Source organism: Caenorhabditis elegans, chromosome IV (assembly GCF_000002985.6).
Source record: "Caenorhabditis elegans chromosome IV".
Classification (NCBI taxonomy): domain Eukaryota; kingdom Metazoa; phylum Nematoda; class Chromadorea; order Rhabditida; family Rhabditidae; genus Caenorhabditis; species Caenorhabditis elegans.
The window spans coordinates 12463625-12489923 of NC_003282.8; the positions used below are offsets into that span (position 1 = coordinate 12463625).

The following is a 26299-nucleotide window of genomic DNA, read 5'->3' on the forward strand; positions in this document are numbered from 1 at the left end:
AACATGGTGCATCGCAAAAAGATTCACCTATTGGCAGGTAACATGTTATTGAAACAAATCTAAACAACCCTATAAACAAACTTTCATTCAAATTTTGAAACAAAAAAAGAAATATATTTTTTTGTTAAAATACTTAGTTTTCGATTTCAAAAAAAGTGATCACGTGACACGACCTTTTGTCCTAGTTTTTTATGGCCTTATCAATTCAGTATAAAAGGTCCAATTCTCGTTAGTCTTGTTCATATTTCGTCAGAAATCTTGGATCAATCGTCTTTTGAATCGCCAGCCAAAGCTGCCAAGAAGAAAACGAGCAGAAGCATGGGTTCAAGTGATGTGCCAGCAAGATGTCAAAAATCGCAACGTCTAGCTCGAATAAAAATTTTGTCTGAATCGCTTCTTCTGATTTTTGAAAAAAATTAAATTAGTTTATAGTTACAAGATAGAGAACCGGACATTGTACCATTTTTGCTTTTTGATTTCAGTTCCAGAGTCTATTGGTGTTTTGTTGTGTTGCTATTTTTTCCAAATGTTAGTTATAAGAAACGAGCAATTTGTCGATCCAGGCTGTTACATCAAACTAAACCTGACGTTTGGTTTCCGGATTCGGACCACCTGGTTCCTGTTGGAGTTGTTACAGACGATTTTCAAGAAATTTTACAATTACGATGTTACAATACTTTGAAACTATGCTTTCAACATGAGTAGAGCCTGGAATGTAAAATGAATACTCGAACATTACATTTGACAAGCCGGACGTTATGTTTGCCAGCCCAACTTCAAACTTAAAAATGCTTTATTTTCCAATTTACTATAATATATTTACAATTTACTATTGTGAATGGTATGTAGTCGTTTCAAAGAAAACATTTAGTGCTTAACAAAATATAAATTTTAGTCTAACAAGTGAGTATTCCCCGTTAGGCCAACTTCATAAAGTTGATTTTTTTTAATTTTAGTTAACCAAAAATCCTCATTTGTAAAAGTTTATAGTTTCCAAAACTTGTACTGAAAAAGTTCAAAAATCTACAAATTTTTGACGTGTTTTATCATTAAGTCATTTTAGAACACATTAAGTTCAGACTAAATCCCCACTGACAATATTCCACCTTCAAGCTTATAATTCCAGCTAACGATGACGCTCCGTGAATCCAATAGTTCCAAATTACCCAAAAATAATTTTCTCAAACGTTTTTTTGCAATATATTTCATGTGACAGCCCATCAAAAAACACTTTCTAAATATCAAACGAAAATTCTAACAATGCGAATTATGTTTAACCTGAATCAGTTCCGAGAGGGAAAAAGCACATGAAATTCGGCGAAAAGACGCAGAGAAAGAAAAGAACGTTGTCTGCGCATCTGCTTGGCACCACCAGACAAACGGACACTCTCTTCCCGTTCTACTTTCAAGTTTTTTGCTCACTGCTGCTGCTGTTGCTCAAAACAACAAATAAGCACAGAACGAGAGAGCTGCGCGGAGCAACACAGACACGAAGAGCGAGAGCCATTTCCCCCAATTGTGGTAAAAACACGAGACACTCGCTCTTGTCACTCTATCACCAACAAAACCTTTGGTCACTTCTCTTGTTTTCTAGCACATCTAGTCTCTTATGCTTGGTTGCGTGTATACCGGAAAGCGGCGAGTCCTTGTAGCCCGTCCACTTTAAAATCAAAATTTCTATCGTTCTGAAAGCATTTGTTTCCCGTTTTCACATCAATAGATTCCAACTAAATTCCCGTATTCTTGTCGTATGTGATTCCTCGAACGAACTTGATACTTTGAAACGGCTTGTCTCTGACAAACAGCTACGCATGTTTTTTCTTTCCCTCATGTGCTTTTATAATTTTTAGCCGTGCTGTTTAATAGTGTTTCAATTTTAAGCAAACTGGTGCACAATATTCCCAAAATTACCTTGATTCTTTTATTAGTCTTGCACCCAAATTATAAATAGCTTATAAATAGCTTATAAGTAGATTCTATTTGGTCTTTTGGCGGCAATTGTGAACATAAATTTTTCAGTGTTTCTGAAAAATTCCTTATTACGGGATGCTAAAAAAGTTATAATTTTTTTTAGTTCAAAAATTAGAAGAGGAGCTTAAAAATCTAGAATATTATCTATTTTTTTTGAAATTTGAAATTAAATGAAATTCATTCCAAACTTTTCAATTTGAAATAAAAACTATTTTCAAATTGATGATTAAATTTTTTACATTTTGAAACGTGATTATAACAAGAAAATTAAAATCCAGTTTCCAAAAAATAACCGTATCTTCTCTATTAGCAGCACTCTTAACGTTGACTGCTTATATCTAAATTCATTTTCATTTTACTAATAAATGTTGAACTACAAAACTATAGAAAAATGAATAAACTCTATTTTGCTAGTTGACAAATGTTTTGATAAATCAAAAGGCAACCGAAATAAGAGCAGTCAAAGTTGACCAATGCAGTCAAAGTTGACCGTATGTTTTTCATTAACTTTCCAATGTTCATATTCCAATGTTCCTTTCTTCGTTAAATTCGAAATTTCGTATTTTGTTCATTCATTCATTATTTCTTTTCTTCCCTCTCCATCCCATTCTCTCCTGTTTTCCAACACCAGCACCCGTTTCAAAAAGTATGTCACTTTTTTTTGTCGTCGTCTACTTGTCCAAACATTCAAAAGACACCCGAGACAGATTCTCAAGGTGATTTGTCAAATTTTCTGTGTGACCTGATCACCAAATTCTCGTTTACTTGTTATCATCTTTCCAGCTATAATCTCTCAATCTTGATCAGCTGTTCAAAATCTCGTACTTCCTCTATTAGTCTTGCACCCCTTTCTCACTTCATTTTGACAGTTTATTTTCAACATTTATTAAAATTACTGACAACGATTTATAGAGAAAGCAATTATCAAAAAATTGTTCGTTGATAATTTTTTGATAAAACCTATGTCAAATGAGATATGAGCTTCCAAAGTTTGTCAATTGAATGCAGGATGATTTTCAAATTACTTCAAATTTTTCTATATTACCAAATGCCCAATTAAAAAATTATCAAAATTTAAATTTTCACTCACTCATAATTAAAATTTAAAATTTGAATCTACTCATCGCGGCGTTGACAAAAAACACCTTCAAAATTTATTTCTACTTTTCTACTTTTTACAGTCTACTTTTTGTGTCAAATAAAACCCCCATTGGGACCATTGGCTCTGCAATCATTTTGATTTAAAACCATTAATTTTATGGGTGGGCAACCTTCCGGGTACATACTTCGAATTCTGCAGAATTATTTTGCTTAAAAATTGCCAATTGATCAGTTTTAACACCGGTGATTTTGGTGGTCACAATAAAAATGTTTTCTACAAGTTCCTAAAAAATATATATTTTAATTATACTAAAATCTTACTCTAAATTTGCCGAAAAACTCCATAATTTTCAAATTGGCAATGTACCAAAACTTAAACTAAAATTTTTGAAAAATCCAATTTTTTAAAACCCACCTTTGAAATATTTTCTCATGAGAAATCTACAGTTCTTTTCTTGAAAAAAACTATTTCCCTTTTTTCAAATTTTTATATCGATGTTTTCTGATAGATATTTTGCATTTGAATGGAGCACTTGACAGATATACCAATATTTTGCTTCAATTTTAAGATAGATGAACATATTTAAATTTTCGAAGTAACGGCATTTTCTTTTTCAGAAACTAGAAATTCCTAATTTTTAAGATTATTTTCATGAGGCAAAACATTTTTTTAATCTGTAACACACAGTTTTATCTTGATTTCAAAGTCATAAAATTTCTTGAAAATTGGCCCACAAAATGCTGTGTAAAACTTATAAAATTAAAAATTTTTTCAAATGCCTGAAATAGATCGGAACTGAATCTGAAATATTATATTTATCAGAAAGATAAAATATTGCTCTACATTTTTACAAAAATCCTCGTTCAAAAATATTTTCATAAAAAATAGAAAAAATGGGATATTATGAAGTGCCACAAATCTCATGGCTCATGAACACATGCACATTCTAATATATGACGTGTTCTAGATATTAATCTATGAGTCTATGCGAAACAGTCAGTGAGAGTGTGCAAGACGCAGGCCATCTGGAAAGAGAGGTTCATCTAGATCTATGCGCGTTCGAGACTCTACAGAGTATTGCTATAATCTTGCTATTCCGAAATTTAAATTAATTGTTTCTTTTTCTTCTATAATATATATTGGGTTTTTCCCCTCTCCATTCTTCCCTACTTGATTACTTATCCGTGTTCTCATGCCAAGGTCGTTCGATCCCTTTCAACAAAAAATGGGGGGTCTTCTCTTCAGTCTGCGTCTCTCATTTCGACCTTTCCCTAATCTTCCCATGTACCTGTATCGACCCGATTTGCAACGCCGTATTTTTTGGAGTGTATTATCGATTCCAACGTCGTCTGTGTGCGCCCATTCTTATTATTTTTCGATTCACAGTCTTGTGAGTTCTGTCTCAATTTCCCCCCAGCGGACACCTTTATAGCCTCCCTCTCACAATATCGCACATGAATTATTAATTGGAAAACTCTTCACTTGTCAACATTTCCTATTTCCCATTTCCACCTGTCTCCAAGTTGAAACTTTATTTCGTAATGTCAGCGGGGTTAGGTAGTCCTGCCCATTTGTTGGCTTTCAAGATAGATTTTTCTCAACCATCTTCAGTTTTTTCTTGTTAGCTCAGGAAATTCAGTCATCCAAATTTACGAAACAGTCTCACCCAATGATTAGATTTATTTGGTATTTTACATATCACTAAATTTACCAAATTTTTTGGTTTTTTCTTCGCTATTAATTGCCTTCTTGAAACAATTTAGAGCATAATTTCCACAAGTGACAGTCGTAAACTTGCTTTTTTATTCTTATTCTTCTAAAAGCTTGGCACTCATATTTTCCAAAGTTCATTTTAATTGCTGTTGTCTCTCAACTTGCTTTGTTTTTCTTCCTCCCATCTCTCCTATGTTTCTTCAAACACTTTACAATAACAACAATTCTTCTTTACTTTTTACTTTATTTTTCAGTGGCCATGATGAGGTGGCGTCTAGCCGTCCTCTTTCTGACGCTTCTGGCGTCAACCACCGGAGACGATACGACCACGAAGGCTTCGGTTTCAACTACAACGAAAAAAGGAACCGATGGCCCACACTTGACGACCGATGACGAGGGATTTTTGACTGTAATCCAGGGATTTGCAACTCAGCTTCAGTGCGTCTTGAATACATGCTCAAAGGATGTGATTTGGTACAAGGATGGATCTCAAATATCCAAAGGATCACAATTCTTGAATACAACTTCAGAGAAAGCCTACAAAATTCAACATTCGATAGAAGTTGATTACGAAAAAGGATGTTCTGGAGAATGTGACGATTCGAAGCCATGTGGGGATGGCTTCTCGTGTGTTGACAATCAATGTTGCTCGTGCCGGAGAGAGGAGTTTACGTTGGTGCTTCGTAATCTCACATTTGACGAGTCGGGTAGATATCGGTGTCAATTGGGCAATAAATCCGAACTGCTCGAGTTTCAAGTGGAAGTTCTTGGTGAGTTTTTGAAATTAAAATTCAAAGAAAATTTGTTATTTCGGTATGATAATCCAACATGTATTCGAGAAAAAAACAAAAAAAAAGCGTTTTTGTTTTCAATTCGGCTCATTTCCCTTTTCTACAAAAATTAAAAGTTCATAATTATGGACCAATCAGCAATTCGCTCCACCAACTTTTCAACCAATAAGCATCTTCGGGCTCCGCACAATCTTTCTGATTGGTCCAAAAGTTGGCTGAGCCAATCGTTAATTGGTAACGGTTGTCATTTTGGAGGGATTTCAAAATTTAAAATTTTCATTCTTGCTAACTTTTCCATTTTCCGTTTGTGTAATTTCTCTATTTTTTTTTGACAATTTGGGGTATTTTAAAGCAAAACAAAATATTCACGATCCACTTTTAAATTAAAAAAATTATTTGGCAAAGGCCGGTTTTCCAGGTTTTCACTTGAATTTTCGGTTTTAAAAGTTGGATTATTATGTTAAAATATGTAGTTTAGTAGATTTGAAGCAATACTCTGGATATTTTTTTCCTGATTCAATTTTAAAACTCAATATTTCAGAATCCGGACTAAAGGGTGGTTTCCATGAGAACATCTCATATGACCATTCAGAATGTTGTCAAGAAAAAGGAATTTCTCCGCTATGCCGTGGAATGTGTAAACCCTCGGAAATGGACCAGCACCATTTCGACCCAACAAGCTGCAAAACCGATGACTACAAACATTTCCTGTCCTGTGCCACAGAAGACGGAACTCGTTCTCATGTTCATTGCTGCAAGACTCAGCTCGTTCCGAGCTTCTGCTACGATTTCTGCTCGGGAGACTTCCAGATGCTCCGTCGATCACATCGTCTCTGCCTCTACTATCTTCCAGAGATATTCTCGTGTTTGGATCGTGCCTACCGTATGTTGTCCAACGAAAAAGGGGGTGTATCCTCGGCTCGTGGTGGTGCTGGTGGAGCCGCCCATCTTTCTGCTTTTATGATTGACAAACCTGTCCGTGGATAGAGAACCCTCTTCTTCTCTCTTATTTTGTTGTACATTCCAATCTGTTTTCGGTCCTTTTTCTTTGTTTTGCATGTTGATAGTGTGTCCCTCAGAATAAAAGTCCCTGCATGTTTTCGTTCAGATCATCCCAAATGGAAGAGGCAGCACAGAAATGAGATCTACGGGATGAAGATTTAATCACGCTTTTCTCGATTTTCTTTTTGCAGATCTACGTTTCCTAGATCTTATTTTTGTGTTACCTCAAACGAATCACGATAGACCGGCTCTACTTTGACAGCTCATAACTTGATTTTATTTGATTTTAACCAAACTCACTATCGAAATATAGGAAAATCTTTGGAACATATTTTATATGTCGAAATTTTTTTGATAAAACCAAAGACAACCGTGATATAAGCTGCGAAAGTAGAGCAATTTCAGAATTAAAGAATTGAAATTGAGAAACTTTAAAAAAAAAGTGCATGCAGCTTGATAATAACATTTTCAATTTTCTAATCACTTTTTTTCAGTGCCGTATCCTGATCCGCCGACAGCAATTGAAGTGAATGCTGTGGAGCACGATAAGCTATCCGTATGCTGGAAAGAGCCGGAAAAGCACGAGTCGAATAAGATGTTCCCGATTCTCGACTATGCAGTTTATTTCAAAGAAATTCCCAATTTCCCATTACTCGGCGGTGATATGTAAGTCAATTATTTTACTGTACCTATAACATTTTTTTGACAATTTGCAGGGGTCTTCCTTTGTTAACTGGAGACTATTCGGACATTGGGGATATTCAGGAAGACGATTATCAACAGGAGGAAGATGACGCGGAAGAAGTTGTCAAAGACTCGACGATTGCACCACGTGGAAAACGAGATGTCGACTTTGAGTCTGATGGAGTCAAGGTTCAGATTCGTGAGAAGCGATCTACAATGGTTATTGTGACCAGAGATGATGTGACGAATTCGACGACGATTCGCGAGTTTGCGTTCCAAAATGTTAATACCACAGAAAGATGTGTCACTTTATCGGATCTACGATCATCGACAAGATACATTGTCTACGTGACTGCTAGAAATGAGTACGGTACTAGTGTTCCGTCGGTTCGAAACATTGCATCTACCAACGTTCATATGGTCAAGAACAATGCGAGTTTGCCAGACTCGATGAGTAAGTATTCTTTTAAATTTCTTTCAAGATCAAGCTGAACCATCTGACATGTCTACTCCACTTAAATTCCAACTTTAAATTTTTGCAGAATGTTGCACTGATGCAAATGTCACCTCGTTCTGTTCATCAAAAATGTGCAATGTCGCAGAAGATCCATCTTCATTCTCGACCATCACAATCGCCACTACTTGCCGTGCCGAATGGCCAAAAGTGTCTCCCTGCATTGCCGACGGCCGGAACCATACTGATTGTTGTCTGAAGAAGGGCGTACAACACGATTGCCTTGAAATTTGTTCGGGAAGCACAAAAGAACTCGGTGTGCATTCAGTTCTTTGCCTCAATCTTGATCTTCAAGCAATCTATCAATGCATCAGACAAGGCTATGAGACACATCCATCTGCACCTGGGAATGTGACGATTTCGGAGTTAACAGCTCACAGCGTGACTGTTCAGTGGACTGAGCCTAATTCAAATGCACATCTCGTCGAGAACTACACACTTTTTATTCGGAAAAATGAACACGGAGAAGCTGTCCGAACAGTGAAGAACGTAATTTCACCACATGTTGAACTTGGATTGGATCCAGATTCCGAGTACGTTCTTACTCTTCAATCTCATTCCGCTAATGGTACATCTCTACCTTCAACTGCAAAATTGTTCTCAACACTTCCAACAACTCGTCCTCCATTGTGCACAATTGGGGAACCAATCTACATGAATGATGGTCGTGTCATGATTTGCGATGCTGTGAATCCTTGTCCAAATGGATTCAGATGTACTGGAGCTGGTTCTGATCTTTCATATTGTTGCCCACACGATGGAACTCATTCGTCGGAAGAGTTCACTTCCTGTTGTAAGGAACAGAAAATGCCAGAAAGCTGTATGAGCAGTTGCCAATACAACATGACGCTTCCCGAGAGTTGCAAGGAAAATCTGAATACTTGGGTTCAATGTGCTTCTGAAGGTCATGATCATTTAAGATGCTGTCTGCAAGAAGAAGTTTCAAAACCATGCCAAACCGCTTGTATGCATCCATTTACTGTACCAGCAGATGAATGCTTTAGTGAAGTTTCAAAGTATAGAACATGCTTCAGTGCTGCCCATCAAGCCCTTCCAGCCGCTGTCAGGAATGTGGAAGTATCTTCTATCAGCAAGGATTCCGCGACAATTTCCTGGGAAGATCTCGAAGCGAACATCATTGTTTTCCGTGTTCAATTATTTGAAAAAGGAGGAAATTTGATTAAGACGGAGAACAGTTCTGCAGACATTTTCCGATTCATTGATCTAGAGCCTAACAAGGATTATTCTGTTCGCGTTACTGCCATCAATTTTTTGGGAGAAGGTCCACCATCATGGAATGCTACCTTCACAACCAAGCCGGCGCAGATTTATGAAGGAGATCGACCAGTTGCTCCAGAAAAGCTCAGAATCTCATGGAATTCAGGACCACGCGTAAACGTCACCTGGGACCCTGTCTCAGTCCGTCGTAACGCTGAAGTGGTGACCAAACCGATTGAGTACACCATTTACTACTTGGATACAGAGCAAAGCTCTACATGGACAACGTTGAGGACCAATCAAACTTGGGTTGTGATGAGAGATCTTCGCAAAGATGCACTGTATTATGTCTACGTAACAGCAAAGGAAGACAATCGTACCAGTCGTAGTTCATCAATAATAACTATTCTTGCTCAAAAAGACTCTCCAGGACTTCCAGAGCCAACAATTGTCATTGAACCGGATCACAAGGATGGAGTGTTTTCTCCTGGAGAAAAGATTTCCATTAATTGCTCCTTGCCGAACATCAAGAAGCATCTCAACATCGATCTGACTGTAGGATCACATGTCGTGCAAAATGATCATGGTGCACTGTGGGTTATCCTGGAAACTGAAGCAGACGAGGCAATGGACACTGCTACCTGTGCTGTATCGGACACCGACGGTCGTCAGCATGTTGCTATGAAGCATCTGGTGTTGGAGAGAAAGGCGTCAGTTACGATGAAGAAGGACAAGATCCGTGTGTTGGATGATCAGTCTGTGGAAATTGAGTGTATCTATCGAGGTGGAGGTCTTGATCCGAAGATTTCATTCGAGAAGGATGGAAAGAAGGCATCACGGGGATTCTTGAACCTGAAGAAGACTGAAGCTGGATACGTGGCCAAGTGGCATGTAAGTTAAAATTGTTTTCAAACCCTCTTCAAAATGAACTCTGGAAAAATTCTAAAAATTGAAAAAACTTCAAAAATATTGAGCCTGATCCGTTTCTCACCTTTATCAATTATGTATATCTCAGCTGCCTTTTGTTTTATCAAACACTTGTTAGCTAGAAAATTCCTTTTCAGCTCTGTCTCAACTGTTTTGTAGTTGAAAATTTATTGATAAACTAAAAATTAACTTTTCAGATCCGCAAAGTTAAGCAAGAAGATGCTGGATTCTACAAATGTGTGGTCACTTCTAGTGATGGTTCTCGAGTTGAGGCATCGTCCGAAGTCATTTTCTCCACTGAAACACTTCCAGTCAATCCAAAACTCATTCTCCAATGCTGCGAAGACGAGGGAATCACTGGAGATTGTCTGCAAGCTTGCAACATTGGACGTACATCACTTTCAATCAAAAATCAAAATTGTACTCGTTTCGCTGTCTCACTTCTCAAGTGCGCATCAGACATTCGTGATCATTCTGATTGTTGCATCGCGAGCGGTGTCACATCGAAATGCCTTCCACTGTGCTCTGGAGATAGCTTCTCTCCGGATATTGACTGCTCCGAACACGCGGTTTCTATCATGACATGCTCTGTGAAGAGTCATGAGCATGCTCCATCAGAAGTCAGTAATGTTCGTATCAAGGCATCAGAAGGAAAAGTCAACATTGAATGGGATTATCCACTTACGAAAGACTATAAATATTTTGCTGTCTACTATCGAAAAGCTCACGATGACCACGAGGATTGGCACAAGTTGAAGACTATTCAGCAGAATGTGAGTATTTTTTTGTAAATTATAATTAATTGAAAAACTATTATTTCAGATCGAACTCGACGTGGATCCTTCCGAAGATTATGAAGTTGGAATCCTCGCAGCCAACGCGCTCGGTCACAGCAGACTGATGTATTCCGCGATTCCTAAGGATTCCGAACCTCGACGATCGGCTTCAAAGGGATCTTCCTCTGCTTTCTGGATTGTTGTAATTCTTGTAGTCTTTGGAGTCTTGATTGCGGGATTAGCTGTTCTGAGCAAGCGACGCGAGCTTCCATATCCAATTGGAAAGTTTATTGGAAGAAGAAATGACCCGAATCAGCCGACTGTTGCATTTGAAAATCCAGCTTACGGAGAGCCCTGGGGCGGTAAGAAGATATCTTTTTTTTTCTAAAAAATAACTTTTTTTCAGGAGCCGAAGTTGAAATCCGAGGATTAGGTGGCTCAGCCACAACTGGAACAGCTGCTGCAACCCAATCTGAATGGCAAAGTGCCAACCTCGAAGCGAACAGTACAACTGATAACAGCCACGAGTACCGAAACGGCATGAGATATGCTAAACTTGAGACCTAATTATTTACTATTTATAATTATTTTTTCTCTACTTCCTACCACATTTTTTCTCAACAGTTTCATTTTCAATTTCTTGTCCTATAAGATATCTGACATTCCATGTAATCTTATTTCTGTTCCATAGTCACCACCATTTTCCTTGTGTATTTGTGTGATTCAGTTGTGCGTGTTTTGACTTTTTGCGGGTCGATGTTCATTTTCTTTTTTTCTATACACTCATTTTTGCAAATTTTGACAACATTTCGGTTTTCTACTTGTCTGCAATTTTTGAATATTTGATTGTATTTATTTTACATAAATTCATTTACGTTTCAATTGAGGGGTGTAGACTTTTTGTTAGAATTTTTCTAGAATGACATTTTGCATAGAGAAAATTTGATACCTTTCTAAAGAAATCATGTTTATTTAAATTTCAAGTTATCAGTAAAATGTCGGTTCATCTAATGTAATCTCTCCTCTAAGTACAGTGACAGATGGTCCATTTAATATAACTCGTCCATCGTGGAAGCTTAAACGGAACAGACCTCCTCGAGTTGGATATGCCTGGAATATTAAGGACGATTAAAAAACCTTTAAAAAGCCATGTGCCCAGATAAACTCACTTGAAATGCATATAGCGACTTTTTTCCCGTTATCTTTGACCAAAAGGGACCCATTGCACATTGTGCATGCCCTGTTGCTGGATCCTCATTTATTCCAACCCAAGGAGCAAAGTAACGACAAGCATAGTCAAATGGTTCATCAGAAGAATCGGTGAATCCTTGAATTAATGCATTCTTCGGTCTCAACGTCAATGCAATTCCTTGTAGAAAACCGTTATCGTGAATTTGAAGCATTCGTGTAACATCGATTTTAACTGCTTCCAATTCAAATTTTGTTGTAAGAGGATCTACTACGACTACCAAGACTCGAGGTTTCGCTGCGTACACGCAAGCTTCGATTGCCATCTGAAGTACAAGATTTCGAATTTCCAGTGGAATTTTTGCTGTCTGATACATTATTTTCCATATAACTGTTCTATTACTGGATCTAAATCAGTGCAAATTGCACACAAAAGTTACGGTATCCACTCTAGCCACGAGTTTAAGAATTCAATAAATATGTAGACTATTTTGAAACCTTATTTAGTTTTTCATAACAAATAACTCAAAGAACATTCAATTGATAAAAAATTTTCGCAACGCACTCTAATCTCAAAGCATTTCAAGTTTACTATCTCTACGTGATTTTCTTCTAGTTCAAAATATCACAAACCTCAGTTGGAACCACACACTTTACAATATCAAATAGGAAATGCGGCGCCTTGAATTCAGAGAAAATCCCATGAAGTGGGTTCACTGTGTGATGAAACTTGATAGACGTCAAATCATATTCGGGCAAATTCAGCTCAACATTTCCGATACTATCCCTTCTCACAACCAATAATCCTGTCAGTGTGTCAAACTTGAGCTCCTTATTCTCATTTCCAATTTCATTGAATAACACGTGTGAAGTGGCAAGTGTCGCGTGACCACACAATGGAACTTCGGCAGTTGAAGTGAACCAGCGAAGGGAAAAATGAGCACATTTCTTGTAGTCTGATGAGCCAATTGGAACTGGAAATGCTGTTTCAGAGACATTGAATTCGGCAGCTATTTTTAAGTATTCGTCATCCTTTTTTGCCTGGAAATTTGGAATAATCTAGTTGGTACTAACTTGAGCAAGGCTATTCAAAGGGGCCCGTATTTCGCCCGGAAAACGCCTCCGATGAAGTAAAATGGATCGGAAAATTGCATGCTATTTCTCTAAAAGTCAGGAAAAATTTTTCTAATTTTATTTCCAGAACCATATTTAATAACATTTAAAATTTAAGCTATTTTTCAACTTTTCAAAACAGTTTCTACGACGTATTTATTGCCGTCGAGTACTTTTTCAAATGAATCAAATAAAATAATTTTCCGGTAGAAACTTATAGTTTGCTTTCAAAATTCTATCTTTTTAATCCATTACAATGTAAAAGTTATTTTAAATACATATTTCATACTCACCATCTATATTAGAAAAATAAAACTTTTGGGACCTACCTGTGGTATAAGACAAACCGCAGCTGGATTTCCAGAAAATCTCTTCTTTGCAAAAGCATCGACAATGTACGAAGGATAGTGTTCAGTCATCTGTGACAACGTGTCGAATGGCTAATGAAATTCCAAATAAACGTCGTTTGCCAAAAGAAGTGAAAAAAGGAAAAAGATGAAGGACATGGGGTCAACAGTTGGTCTTGTAAAGGTGGAAAACATGTGAAAAGAAAATGAAAAGAAGGGGTTGTAGTGGTTGTGATTGTGTTGTTGCAGATTCTTTATACGTTTGGAAATTTGTTTGAAAGTACTTTGGAAATGGGAGAAATGTGAAATGAGAAGATAAATTTATTGATAGTCATCAAAAATCAAAAACTTTGAGGGTGGAGTAGAGTTCTTGGGAATTTTACTTCAAATTCATATTGAAAATTAGTTCAACGCAAGCTCTCCCCGGAGCACTGTGACAGAAGGTCCGTTCAAAATCACACGGTCATCTTGAAGACGAATCCTGAATTGAGCTCCTCGAGTTGGAAAAGCCTACAAATCAAAATTATCATTGAAAAAGCTCCATAATGATAATTACCTGAAAAGCATACAACTCGTTCTTCCCGAGCATCTTCGACCAGAACGGTCCCATAACACATTGCGCAGATCCAGTTGCTGGATCCTCATCGATTCCAACCCACGGAGCAAAATAACGGCATGCATAGTCATATGGTTCATCAGAAGAATCCACAAATCCTTGAGCCATTGGATTTGATGGACGAAGAGAAATGGCAAGGCCCCTTACAAAACTTCCATCGTGAATCTCGAGCATTTTTGAGCAATCAATGCGAACGGCTTCAAGTTCAAATTTGGTGGTTTCTGGATCCACAATGACGATTAGTTTGCGAGATTTTGAAGAGTACACCACTGATTCGATAATCATCTGAAATATGAGCTGATTGAAAAAGAAGGGACTGGATTACGATTTTTAAACGTGCATTTTTTGGATTTTCAGATGTAAAATTCCAGTTTTTCAGTAATAAATTTTAAGACGGTTGGACAATAATTTTCATACTTGAATTTATTTTAGACGAAAAGTTTCATGCTTTCAGGTATAGATTTACAAAAATTTTGACGTATGTTATCAGATTTTCAGACACAAATTTCAGATTTACACACGTCAATTTCCTGGTTTTCAGGAGGAATTTTCCAGGTTTGTTGTCGTAAATGTTCAGATTTTCAGAATAAAATACTTTTCACGAAAAATTATCGGAATAAGGCCTGCCTGCCTGCCTCGTGCCTACCACATTGCATGAACACCAAACACCGGAGTTCTAGCTAGGAAGGCACTTAAGCAGGTAGGCAGGCACTACCACACATACCCAATAAAACTACAAAAATTCACCTCAGTTGGAACAACGCACTTGATAACTTCAAACAGGAATGATGGTGCTTCGAACTGAAATTTCAATTTTCTCGAAAAGACTTTTGAAATATTTTATAAAATATTACCTCCGAAAAAATGCCCTGCAATGGATTTGGGGTATCATTGAACTTCACTGACGCCAAATCGTATTCGGGAAAATTCATCTCCACATTTCCTTTTTCATCTCTTTTTGCAATCAAAACTCCGGATTGGGTATCGAATTTAATCTCCTTATTCACATTTCCAACTTCATTGAACAGAACGTGTGACGTTGCAAGAGTTGCGTGACCACACAACGGAACTTCAGTTTTTGGAGTAAACCAGCGTAGGGAAAACTGAGAGCAAGTCTTGAAGTCAGTTGAACCAATTGGAACTGGAAATGCTGTCTCGGAGAGATTGAATTCGGCAGCGATTTTCAAATACTCTTGGTCTTTAAAAACCTGGAAATAAAACTAAAACAATGATTAAAGATGGAGTGTCATCATTGGAAATTATAAATCAATTATTTTTAATTAAATACAAACCATATACTATGGTCCAAATTATTACTAATTACCTCTGGAATAAGACAAACTGCTGCAGGATTTCCTGCAAAACTCTTAGTTGTAAATGCATCAACTATGAAAGACGGAAATTTTCTCGACATCTGAAAAAAAATGTGCAATGTCGCAGAAGATCCATCTTCATTCTCGACCATCACAATCGCCACTACTTGCCGTGCCGAATGGCCAAAAGTGTCTCCCTGCATTGCCGACGGCCGGAACCATACTGATTGTTGTCTGAAGAAGGGCGTACAACACGATTGCCTTGAAATTTGTTCGGGAAGCACAAAAGAACTCGGTGTGCATTCAGTTCTTTGCCTCAATCTTGATCTTCAAGCAATCTATCAATGCATCAGACAAGGCTATGAGACACATCCATCTGCACCTGGGAATGTGACGATTTCGGAGTTAACAGCTCACAGCGTGACTGTTCAGTGGACTGAGCCTAATTCAAATGCACATCTCGTCGAGAACTACACACTTTTTATTCGGAAAAATGAACACGGAGAAGCTGTCCGAACAGTGAAGAACGTAATTTCACCACATGTTGAACTTGGATTGGATCCAGATTCCGAGTACGTTCTTACTCTTCAATCTCATTCCGCTAATGGTACATCTCTACCTTCAACTGCAAAATTGTTCTCAACACTTCCAACAACTCGTCCTCCATTGTGCACAATTGGGGAACCAATCTACATGAATGATGGTCGTGTCATGATTTGCGATGCTGTGAATCCTTGTCCAAATGGATTCAGATGTACTGGAGCTGGTTCTGATCTTTCATATTGTTGCCCACACGATGGAACTCATTCGTCGGAAGAGTTCACTTCCTGTTGTAAGGAACAGAAAATGCCAGAAAGCTGTATGAGCAGTTGCCAATACAACATGACGCTTCCCGAGAGTTGCAAGGAAAATCTGAATACTTGGGTTCAATGTGCTTCTGAAGGTCATGATCATTTAAGATGCTGTCTGCAAGAAGAAGTTTCAAAACCATGCCAAACCGCTTGTATGCATCCATTTACTGTACCAGCAGATGAATGCTTTAGTGAAGTTTCAAAGTATAGAACATGCTTCAGTGCTGCCCATCAAGCCCTTCCAGCCGCTGTCAGGAATGTGGAAGTATCTTCTATCAGCAAGGATTCCGCGACAATTTCCTGGGAAGATCTCGAAGCGAACATCATTGTTTTCCGTGTTCAATTATTTGAAAAAGGAGGAAATTTGATTAAGACGGAGAACAGTTCTGCAGACATTTTCCGATTCATTGATCTAGAGCCTAACAAGGATTATTCTGTTCGCGTTACTGCCATCAATTTTTTGGGAGAAGGTCCACCATCATGGAATGCTACCTTCACAACCAAGCCGGCGCAGATTTATGAAGGAGATCGACCAGTTGCTCCAGAAAAGCTCAGAATCTCATGGAATTCAGGACCACGCGTAAACGTCACCTGGGACCCTGTCTCAGTCCGTCGTAACGCTGAAGTGGTGACCAAACCGATTGAGTACACCATTTACTACTTGGATACAGAGCAAAGCTCTACATGGACAACGTTGAGGACCAATCAAACTTGGGTTGTGATGAGAGATCTTCGCAAAGATGCACTGTATTATGTCTACGTAACAGCAAAGGAAGACAATCGTACCAGTCGTAGTTCATCAATAATAACTATTCTTGCTCAAAAAGACTCTCCAGGACTTCCAGAGCCAACAATTGTCATTGAACCGGATCACAAGGATGGAGTGTTTTCTCCTGGAGAAAAGATTTCCATTAATTGCTCCTTGCCGAACATCAAGAAGCATCTCAACATCGATCTGACTGTAGGATCACATGTCGTGCAAAATGATCATGGTGCACTGTGGGTTATCCTGGAAACTGAAGCAGACGAGGCAATGGACACTGCTACCTGTGCTGTATCGGACACCGACGGTCGTCAGCATGTTGCTATGAAGCATCTGGTGTTGGAGAGAAAGGCGTCAGTTACGATGAAGAAGGACAAGATCCGTGTGTTGGATGATCAGTCTGTGGAAATTGAGTGTATCTATCGAGGTGGAGGTCTTGATCCGAAGATTTCATTCGAGAAGGATGGAAAGAAGGCATCACGGGGATTCTTGAACCTGAAGAAGACTGAAGCTGGATACGTGGCCAAGTGGCATGTAAGTTAAAATTGTTTTCAAACCCTCTTCAAAATGAACTCTGGAAAAATTCTAAAAATTGAAAAAACTTCAAAAATATTGAGCCTGATCCGTTTCTCACCTTTATCAATTATGTATATCTCAGCTGCCTTTTGTTTTATCAAACACTTGTTAGCTAGAAAATTCCTTTTCAGCTCTGTCTCAACTGTTTTGTAGTTGAAAATTTATTGATAAACTAAAAATTAACTTTTCAGATCCGCAAAGTTAAGCAAGAAGATGCTGGATTCTACAAATGTGTGGTCACTTCTAGTGATGGTTCTCGAGTTGAGGCATCGTCCGAAGTCATTTTCTCCACTGAAACACTTCCAGTCAATCCAAAACTCATTCTCCAATGCTGCGAAGACGAGGGAATCACTGGAGATTGTCTGCAAGCTTGCAACATTGGACGTACATCACTTTCAATCAAAAATCAAAATTGTACTCGTTTCGCTGTCTCACTTCTCAAGTGCGCATCAGACATTCGTGATCATTCTGATTGTTGCATCGCGAGCGGTGTCACATCGAAATGCCTTCCACTGTGCTCTGGAGATAGCTTCTCTCCGGATATTGACTGCTCCGAACACGCGGTTTCTATCATGACATGCTCTGTGAAGAGTCATGAGCATGCTCCATCAGAAGTCAGTAATGTTCGTATCAAGGCATCAGAAGGAAAAGTCAACATTGAATGGGATTATCCACTTACGAAAGACTATAAATATTTTGCTGTCTACTATCGAAAAGCTCACGATGACCACGAGGATTGGCACAAGTTGAAGACTATTCAGCAGAATGTGAGTATTTTTTTGTAAATTATAATTAATTGAAAAACTATTATTTCAGATCGAACTCGACGTGGATCCTTCCGAAGATTATGAAGTTGGAATCCTCGCAGCCAACGCGCTCGGTCACAGCAGACTGATGTATTCCGCGATTCCTAAGGATTCCGAACCTCGACGATCGGCTTCAAAGGGATCTTCCTCTGCTTTCTGGATTGTTGTAATTCTTGTAGTCTTTGGAGTCTTGATTGCGGGATTAGCTGTTCTGAGCAAGCGACGCGAGCTTCCATATCCAATTGGAAAGTTTATTGGAAGAAGAAATGACCCGAATCAGCCGACTGTTGCATTTGAAAATCCAGCTTACGGAGAGCCCTGGGGCGGTAAGAAGATATCTTTTTTTTTCTAAAAAATAACTTTTTTTCAGGAGCCGAAGTTGAAATCCGAGGATTAGGTGGCTCAGCCACAACTGGAACAGCTGCTGCAACCCAATCTGAATGGCAAAGTGCCAACCTCGAAGCGAACAGTACAACTGATAACAGCCACGAGTACCGAAACGGCATGAGATATGCTAAACTTGAGACCTAATTATTTACTATTTATAATTATTTTTTCTCTACTTCCTACCACATTTTTTCTCAACAGTTTCATTTTCAATTTCTTGTCCTATAAGATATCTGACATTCCATGTAATCTTATTTCTGTTCCATAGTCACCACCATTTTCCTTGTGTATTTGTGTGATTCAGTTGTGCGTGTTTTGACTTTTTGCGGGTCGATGTTCATTTTCTTTTTTTCTATACACTCATTTTTGCAAATTTTGACAACATTTCGGTTTTCTACTTGTCTGCAATTTTTGAATATTTGATTGTATTTATTTTACATAAATTCATTTACGTTTCAATTGAGGGGTGTAGACTTTTTGTTAGAATTTTTCTAGAATGACATTTTGCATAGAGAAAATTTGATACCTTTCTAAAGAAATCATGTTTATTTAAATTTCAAGTTATCAGTAAAATGTCGGTTCATCTAATGTAATCTCTCCTCTAAGTACAGTGACAGATGGTCCATTTAATATAACTCGTCCATCGTGGAAGCTTAAACGGAACAGACCTCCTCGAGTTGGATATGCCTGGAATATTAAGGACGATTAAAAAACCTTTAAAAAGCCATGTGCCCAGATAAACTCACTTGAAATGCATATAGCGACTTTTTTCCCGTTATCTTTGACCAAAAGGGACCCATTGCACATTGTGCATGCCCTGTTGCTGGATCCTCATTTATTCCAACCCAAGGAGCAAAGTAACGACAAGCATAGTCAAATGGTTCATCAGAAGAATCGGTGAATCCTTGAATTAATGCATTCTTCGGTCTCAACGTCAATGCAATTCCTTGTAGAAAACCGTTATCGTGAATTTGAAGCATTCGTGTAACATCGATTTTAACTGCTTCCAATTCAAATTTTGTTGTAAGAGGATCTACTACGACTACCAAGACTCGAGGTTTCGCTGCGTACACGCAAGCTTCGATTGCCATCTGAAGTACAAGATTTCGAATTTCCAGTGGAATTTTTGCTGTCTGATACATTATTTTCCATATAACTGTTCTATTACTGGATCTAAATCAGTGCAAATTGCACACAAAAGTTACGGTATCCACTCTAGCCACGAGTTTAAGAATTCAATAAATATGTAGACTATTTTGAAACCTTATTTAGTTTTTCATAACAAATAACTCAAAGAACATTCAATTGATAAAAAATTTTCGCAACGCACTCTAATCTCAAAGCATTTCAAGTTTACTATCTCTACGTGATTTTCTTCTAGTTCAAAATATCACAAACCTCAGTTGGAACCACACACTTTACAATATCAAATAGGAAATGCGGCGCCTTGAATTCAGAGAAAATCCCATGAAGTGGGTTCACTGTGTGATGAAACTTGATAGACGTCAAATCATATTCGGGCAAATTCAGCTCAACATTTCCGATACTATCCCTTCTCACAACCAATAATCCTGTCAGTGTGTCAAACTTGAGCTCCTTATTCTCATTTCCAATTTCATTGAATAACACGTGTGAAGTGGCAAGTGTCGCGTGACCACACAATGGAACTTCGGCAGTTGAAGTGAACCAGCGAAGGGAAAAATGAGCACATTTCTTGTAGTCTGATGAGCCAATTGGAACTGGAAATGCTGTTTCAGAGACATTGAATTCGGCAGCTATTTTTAAGTATTCGTCATCCTTTTTTGCCTGGAAATTTGGAATAATCTAGTTGGTACTAACTTGAGCAAGGCTATTCAAAGGGGCCCGTATTTCGCCCGGAAAACGCCTCCGATGAAGTAAAATGGATCGGAAAATTGCATGCTATTTCTCTAAAAGTCAGGAAAAATTTTTCTAATTTTATTTCCAGAACCATATTTAATAACATTTAAAATTTAAGCTATTTTTCAACTTTTCAAAACAGTTTCTACGACGTATTTATTGCCGTCGAGTACTTTTTCAAATGAATCAAATAAAATAATTTTCCGGTAGAAACTTATAGTTTGCTTTCAAAATTCTATCTTTTTAATCCATTACAATGTAAAAGTTATTTTAAATACATATTTCATACTCACCATCTATATTAGAAAAATAAAACTTTTGGGACCTACCTGTGGTATAAGACAAACCGCAGCTGGATTTCCAGAAAATCTCTTCTTTGCAAAAGCATCGACAATGTACGAAGGATAGTGTTCAGTCATCTGTGACAACGTGTCGAATGGCTAATGAAATTCCAAATAAACGTCGTTTGCCAAAAGAAGTGAAAAAAGGAAAAAGATGAAGGACATGGGGTCAACAGTTGGTCTTGTAAAGGTGGAAAACATGTGAAAAGAAAATGAAAAGAAGGGGTTGTAGTGGTTGTGATTGTGTTGTTGCAGATTCTTTATACGTTTGGAAATTTGTTTGAAAGTACTTTGGAAATGGGAGAAATGTGAAATGAGAAGATAAATTTATTGATAGTCATCAAAAATCAAAAACTTTGAGGGTGGAGTAGAGTTCTTGGGAATTTTACTTCAAATTCATATTGAAAATTAGTTCAACGCAAGCTCTCCCCGGAGCACTGTGACAGAAGGTCCGTTCAAAATCACACGGTCATCTTGAAGACGAATCCTGAATTGAGCTCCTCGAGTTGGAAAAGCCTACAAATCAAAATTATCATTGAAAAAGCTCCATAATGATAATTACCTGAAAAGCATACAACTCGTTCTTCCCGAGCATCTTCGACCAGAACGGTCCCATAACACATTGCGCAGATCCAGTTGCTGGATCCTCATCGATTCCAACCCACGGAGCAAAATAACGGCATGCATAGTCATATGGTTCATCAGAAGAATCCACAAATCCTTGAGCCATTGGATTTGATGGACGAAGAGAAATGGCAAGGCCCCTTACAAAACTTCCATCGTGAATCTCGAGCATTTTTGAGCAATCAATGCGAACGGCTTCAAGTTCAAATTTGGTGGTTTCTGGATCCACAATGACGATTAGTTTGCGAGATTTTGAAGAGTACACCACTGATTCGATAATCATCTGAAATATGAGCTGATTGAAAAAGAAGGGACTGGATTACGATTTTTAAACGTGCATTTTTTGGATTTTCAGATGTAAAATTCCAGTTTTTCAGTAATAAATTTTAAGACGGTTGGACAATAATTTTCATACTTGAATTTATTTTAGACGAAAAGTTTCATGCTTTCAGGTATAGATTTACAAAAATTTTGACGTATGTTATCAGATTTTCAGACACAAATTTCAGATTTACACACGTCAATTTCCTGGTTTTCAGGAGGAATTTTCCAGGTTTGTTGTCGTAAATGTTCAGATTTTCAGAATAAAATACTTTTCACGAAAAATTATCGGAATAAGGCCTGCCTGCCTGCCTCGTGCCTACCACATTGCATGAACACCAAACACCGGAGTTCTAGCTAGGAAGGCACTTAAGCAGGTAGGCAGGCACTACCACACATACCCAATAAAACTACAAAAATTCACCTCAGTTGGAACAACGCACTTGATAACTTCAAACAGGAATGATGGTGCTTCGAACTGAAATTTCAATTTTCTCGAAAAGACTTTTGAAATATTTTATAAAATATTACCTCCGAAAAAATGCCCTGCAATGGATTTGGGGTATCATTGAACTTCACTGACGCCAAATCGTATTCGGGAAAATTCATCTCCACATTTCCTTTTTCATCTCTTTTTGCAATCAAAACTCCGGATTGGGTATCGAATTTAATCTCCTTATTCACATTTCCAACTTCATTGAACAGAACGTGTGACGTTGCAAGAGTTGCGTGACCACACAACGGAACTTCAGTTTTTGGAGTAAACCAGCGTAGGGAAAACTGAGAGCAAGTCTTGAAGTCAGTTGAACCAATTGGAACTGGAAATGCTGTCTCGGAGAGATTGAATTCGGCAGCGATTTTCAAATACTCTTGGTCTTTAAAAACCTGGAAATAAAACTAAAACAATGATTAAAGATGGAGTGTCATCATTGGAAATTATAAATCAATTATTTTTAATTAAATACAAACCATATACTATGGTCCAAATTATTACTAATTACCTCTGGAATAAGACAAACTGCTGCAGGATTTCCTGCAAAACTCTTAGTTGTAAATGCATCAACTATGAAAGACGGAAATTTTCTCGACATCTGAAAATTAAAATTTAGAAATGAAGTAATTATAGAAGTTTGGCAGTTGTGTAGTGAATTTGAAAACTTGAAAAAAATAAAGTGCTTCAAGATGTTGACATTTAACTAGTTGTACCGATGAACAAAAAACAAAAAATATATATAAGGAGAAGAAAGATGACAACACAACAGTCACGTTTCTCTATCTCTTCGTCTGAATCGGAAAAGGATACTTCTTATCAGAAAAATCTAATAAACCTTTCTAAGGTGATATCGGGTCAAAAACATAGAGTTGAAACCAGTTGATTGAAATATTATGAAAAATATGCATATCAGGGTGGACGGCAATTCAAAGTTTTGGCAATTTTATAATTCGGCCGAAAATTTAAAATTATAGATAATTTGAAAACTTGGCATTTGCCGATAGTCAAAAATAATACAACTCGGTGAATACGTGAATACTAAACATTTTTGAATTTCTGAAAATTTTATTCAAAGTTTTGGTAATTGTCAAATTTACGAGAACATTTTGGCGTATTAGGTTGTGGAAGTGTTGTATTTATTTTGAAATAAATACAAAACTTCCACATCAATACGTCAAAATGTTCTCGTAAATTTGATAATTACCACAACTTTTAATAACATTTTCAGAAATTCAAAAGTGTTTAGAGTTTTTACAATTAACAAAAAACCAATTGGTCAATTTTCAACATTTCAAGGTTATCCAGAAAACTTTTTAAAGTTTTCTCTTAATATTTGATAGTTGTTGCTACTCCACCTTTCATATTTTGTTTTCAAATTGTAGTTCTCACCTTTAAACTCGAATAAAAACTTTCAAATAACATTTTCAGTAGCCAAAAACCTCCGAATCTTTCTTGATCAAAAAAGTGCCAATTATCTGGTTTTCTAGCTTGCTCTCTAAACCTATTTATAGGATATTATCTCATATTAGGTGCAACTCGAGAGCAATTTCTTCTCTAAAATGTGCTTTTCTAAACCTGTGATTAATATATTTTTCGCGACGGCACGGCTTTCATTTGTGAACTTCCCTGTCTCCTAAAAATGTTCACACTTCCGCCGGTTTTAAATTCTTCATATGTTGGAATTCACGGAAATTCGACTTTTATTAACTTTGAATTCTCATTTTACACACTTCCTATGCTTTTTCTATTAGTTCCAATACTTTATATTCCCATAACAATTATCATTATTTTGCGGATATTGGTCAAATTGTATTATGCCTTTAGAGATAGAAATAACAATGTATACTTGTTGAGTGCAATTAGTATTTCTCAGTGCATGGTGAGTTGGTTGGAAAAGTTGACATATTTTCAAGCCTACCTGCCTACGAGGCGGCCTATATATGCCTTGCAACATTCTTTTATGGAGAGAAATTCGAATGATCTCAATTTTGTGATGGGATTTTCTCAGACAAATAATTCTTCGAGAACTTCAAATTTTCTCAGAGAACACAAATTTGATTCAATTTAGTTCTTCTTATTCAATTTAGTTCTTCTTATTCTCAAAATTCAACGACACAAACTATTTTTGAAAAACCTAAACTTTCTTTAAAAAAAAAGAAATATGACCGATTATTTTCAAGAAAACTTTAGAAAACTATTCATGACTTTTCATGCCTACATGCATGCCTACCTTAATGCCGTAGGTACGCGTGTAGGTACAAGGTAGGCCTACTTCGCCTTGTAGACTGGAGATTTTAACCATTTTTGGCCAGCTTGAATGTCATTCAATTTCCAGTGTCTTCTATTTTTTCTCGCCGATTTCTTATACCTCCGTCTACCAACATCTGGTTTGCTCACGAGTTGGTGTGCCAGTATCGAGCCTAATCGTTTCATAACAATTCTAACTATTTTCACATATCATATCAATTACTCCACGATGATTTTCCCATTTCTTGTGTCTATCATGCGTCTCATTTTGATAATTTCACCCAAGAATCACAAGAAAGTGAGTCAATTTGAGCTAGACACCATAATTATCCCAATTTTCAGTTTAACGGCCAGCTTCTTCGATTTTCTATCCCGTTCATATGTGTGTACCCAATAATTTTTACATTTTTCATGTTTCCAGCAATTGGATACTGTTCCTATGCGGCTTATCCATTCCCGTTTGGTGCAATCATTTTTAGAATTGAACGAACTTTTTTTGGGGTTAGAATTTAAGTTAAAAAAATCAATCACATACACAGAAAAAAACGTATAAAAATGCTTTATTGACTAGAAAATATTGAACAAAAAACCTGCAATACTTCCCAATTTTTTGGAAAAAGATAAATTTCAGCCAGAAATTCAGTTTTTTGTTTTTTACAAGTTTTTCAGCAAACTACTATTTTCAATTCAACCAATTTTTTTGACAATATCAATTTTTTTCAAATAAGATTACCCTATTTTATTTCAGTTAGTCAACAATTTCTCCCTACTATTCAACACTTTATTCTGGATGACATGTTGTATTATAACCAACTTTATATTATTATTGTTGCTCATAAAATCAAGATGCTTATTGAATGCTCAAACAAGATCGATGCATTCATATAAAGTGGAAGTCTCACTCAGTCTCACAACATTTTCAATGATATTCTCATATCTTTCAAATGCGATGATTGTGGTAAATTATATGGTTTACAAGGGAAAACTTTGAACTTTAGTTTACACTTTTAGGAATGAAAATTTACATAGACTAATAGTTCGTTTGGAAATTTTGAAATTAGCATTAAAAGTTGGTGGTTCTAATTTTACATAGATCTCCGAATGAAAGGCACATTTTTGTTTTGTAAAGAGGAAAAGAGGAAAAATAGAACAATTTTGGAAAAAACAAGAAAAATCAAGAAATTCAAGTAGCGTTTGAATTTCATTTACACTAAAAACTAGGCTTTTAACCTGATGGAGGCGTTACGGAGGCGCTTCTAGACTGCCTCACCCTCGCGAAGGCATTTGAAGGCGCGAGCGTGCGTTGCTACCCCGCAAAACTCTTTTAAAAAATAACCCCTAAATATATTCACAATATCTCATATTTCTAGATATGCAGTTTCTTCTTCTGGAACTACACATCGTTGGCCATTATGCTTCGCCCATTTGGTAATGATTTGGATACTTGCGTTGCACCTTGGGTCTTCTATCTAACTCATCCGGTTTTTCGGAAGAAAGTTGTTCAGAGAATATTTATTTTTAGGCCTGACTCATGATAATAAAGTTTCGATTTATTTTCTATAAGTCCGCAGAGATTGAAAAGTGGCAAATTTGATTTTGCTTATTCCATAAAAGTTATCTCTACTTAATTAATTTTATCATGTTTTATGCAATTTTCAAAGTAATGTTGGTGCGCCAAAAAATTCTACTTAAGCTTGAAAATTTGAGATGAAACTCTAAATTGTATGCAGTTATTTT

The 26299-nt window shown here is 37.1% G+C and overlaps 7 protein-coding genes and 4 non-coding genes across 13 annotated transcripts; 5 read left to right on the forward strand and 6 right to left on the reverse strand.

Annotated features, from left to right (window-relative positions):
• Nucleotides 1-240: 240 nt before the first annotated feature.
• On the reverse strand, nt 241-372 carry C25G4.16. The gene has a single exon (NR_131626.1). It is a non-coding gene; the product is annotated as an Unclassified non-coding RNA C25G4.16 (non-coding RNA).
• Nucleotides 373-895: 523 nt separating this feature from the next.
• Nucleotides 896-916, forward strand: 21ur-14986. Its single transcript, NR_056830.1, has one exon.
• Nucleotides 917-4762: 3846 nt separating this feature from the next.
• 21ur-7439 lies at nt 4763-4783 on the reverse strand. Its single transcript, NR_056831.1, has one exon.
• Nucleotides 4784-5034: 251 nt separating this feature from the next.
• On the forward strand, nt 5035-11553 carry igdb-2 (Ig-like and fibronectin type-III domain-containing protein 2). Of its 2 annotated transcripts, NM_001268720.4 has the most exons (8): nt 5035-5556; nt 6119-6460; nt 7074-7245; nt 7296-7717; nt 7806-9886; nt 10120-10695; nt 10745-11060; nt 11105-11553. In NM_001268720.4, exons 1-8 carry the CDS (start codon nt 5046-5048, stop codon nt 11263-11265), a joined length of 4581 nt encoding a protein of 1526 aa, NP_001255649.1. In that variant the 5' UTR covers nt 5035-5045; the 3' UTR covers nt 11266-11553. The 2 variants fall into 2 exon arrangements, with proteins under 2 accessions (NP_001255649.1, NP_001255650.1); NM_001268721.3 differs by lacking the exons at nt 7074-7245; nt 7296-7717; nt 7806-9886; ... (1 more) ...; nt 10745-11060; nt 11105-11553 and having other exon boundaries at nt 6119-6674.
• 21ur-12525 lies at nt 7310-7330 on the forward strand. Its single transcript, NR_056832.1, has one exon.
• T04A11.1 (Phenazine biosynthesis-like domain-containing protein) lies at nt 11531-13418 on the reverse strand (the record flags this gene model as incomplete). Its single annotated transcript, NM_069984.2, has 4 exons — nt 11531-11808; nt 11868-12212; nt 12520-12927; nt 13329-13418. 4 exons carry the CDS (start codon nt 13416-13418, stop codon nt 11686-11688), a joined length of 966 nt encoding a protein of 321 aa, NP_502385.1. The 3' UTR covers nt 11531-11685.
• A 330-nt stretch (nt 13419-13748) lies between these two features.
• On the reverse strand, nt 13749-15376 carry T04A11.2 (Phenazine biosynthesis-like domain-containing protein; the record flags this gene model as incomplete). The annotated part of the gene is made up of 5 exons (NM_069985.3): nt 13749-13856; nt 13903-14247; nt 14710-14763; nt 14817-15170; nt 15287-15376. 5 exons carry the CDS (start codon nt 15374-15376, stop codon nt 13749-13751), a joined length of 951 nt encoding a protein of 316 aa, NP_502386.1.
• A 10-nt stretch (nt 15377-15386) lies between these two features.
• igdb-1 (Ig-like and fibronectin type-III domain-containing protein 1) lies at nt 15387-18802 on the forward strand (the record flags this gene model as incomplete). The annotated part of the gene is made up of 4 exons (NM_069986.2): nt 15387-17423; nt 17657-18232; nt 18282-18597; nt 18642-18802. 4 exons carry the CDS (start codon nt 15387-15389, stop codon nt 18800-18802), a joined length of 3090 nt encoding a protein of 1029 aa, NP_502387.2.
• A 420-nt stretch (nt 18803-19222) lies between these two features.
• T04A11.4 (Phenazine biosynthesis-like domain-containing protein) lies at nt 19223-20955 on the reverse strand (the record flags this gene model as incomplete). The annotated part of the gene is made up of 4 exons (NM_001383220.2): nt 19223-19345; nt 19405-19749; nt 20057-20464; nt 20866-20955. The coding sequence occupies 4 exons, from the start codon at nt 20953-20955 to the stop codon at nt 19223-19225; spliced, it is 966 nt and encodes a 321-aa protein (NP_001370043.1).
• A 330-nt stretch (nt 20956-21285) lies between these two features.
• Nucleotides 21286-22913, reverse strand: T04A11.5 (Phenazine biosynthesis-like domain-containing protein; the record flags this gene model as incomplete). The annotated part of the gene is made up of 5 exons (NM_069988.3): nt 21286-21393; nt 21440-21784; nt 22247-22300; nt 22354-22707; nt 22824-22913. 5 exons carry the CDS (start codon nt 22911-22913, stop codon nt 21286-21288), a joined length of 951 nt encoding a protein of 316 aa, NP_502389.1.
• A 956-nt stretch (nt 22914-23869) lies between these two features.
• sru-26 lies at nt 23870-26097 on the forward strand (the record flags this gene model as incomplete). 2 transcript variants are annotated; one of them, NM_171421.3, is made up of 5 exons in its annotated part: nt 23870-24194; nt 24651-24860; nt 24905-25063; nt 25311-25520; nt 25941-25994. In NM_171421.3, 5 exons carry the CDS (start codon nt 23955-23957, stop codon nt 25992-25994), a joined length of 873 nt encoding a protein of 290 aa, NP_741493.2. The 2 variants fall into 2 exon arrangements, with proteins under 2 accessions (NP_741493.2, NP_001263799.1); NM_001276870.1 differs by having other exon boundaries at nt 23955-24194; nt 25933-26097.
• Nucleotides 26098-26299: the final 202 nt, after the last annotated feature.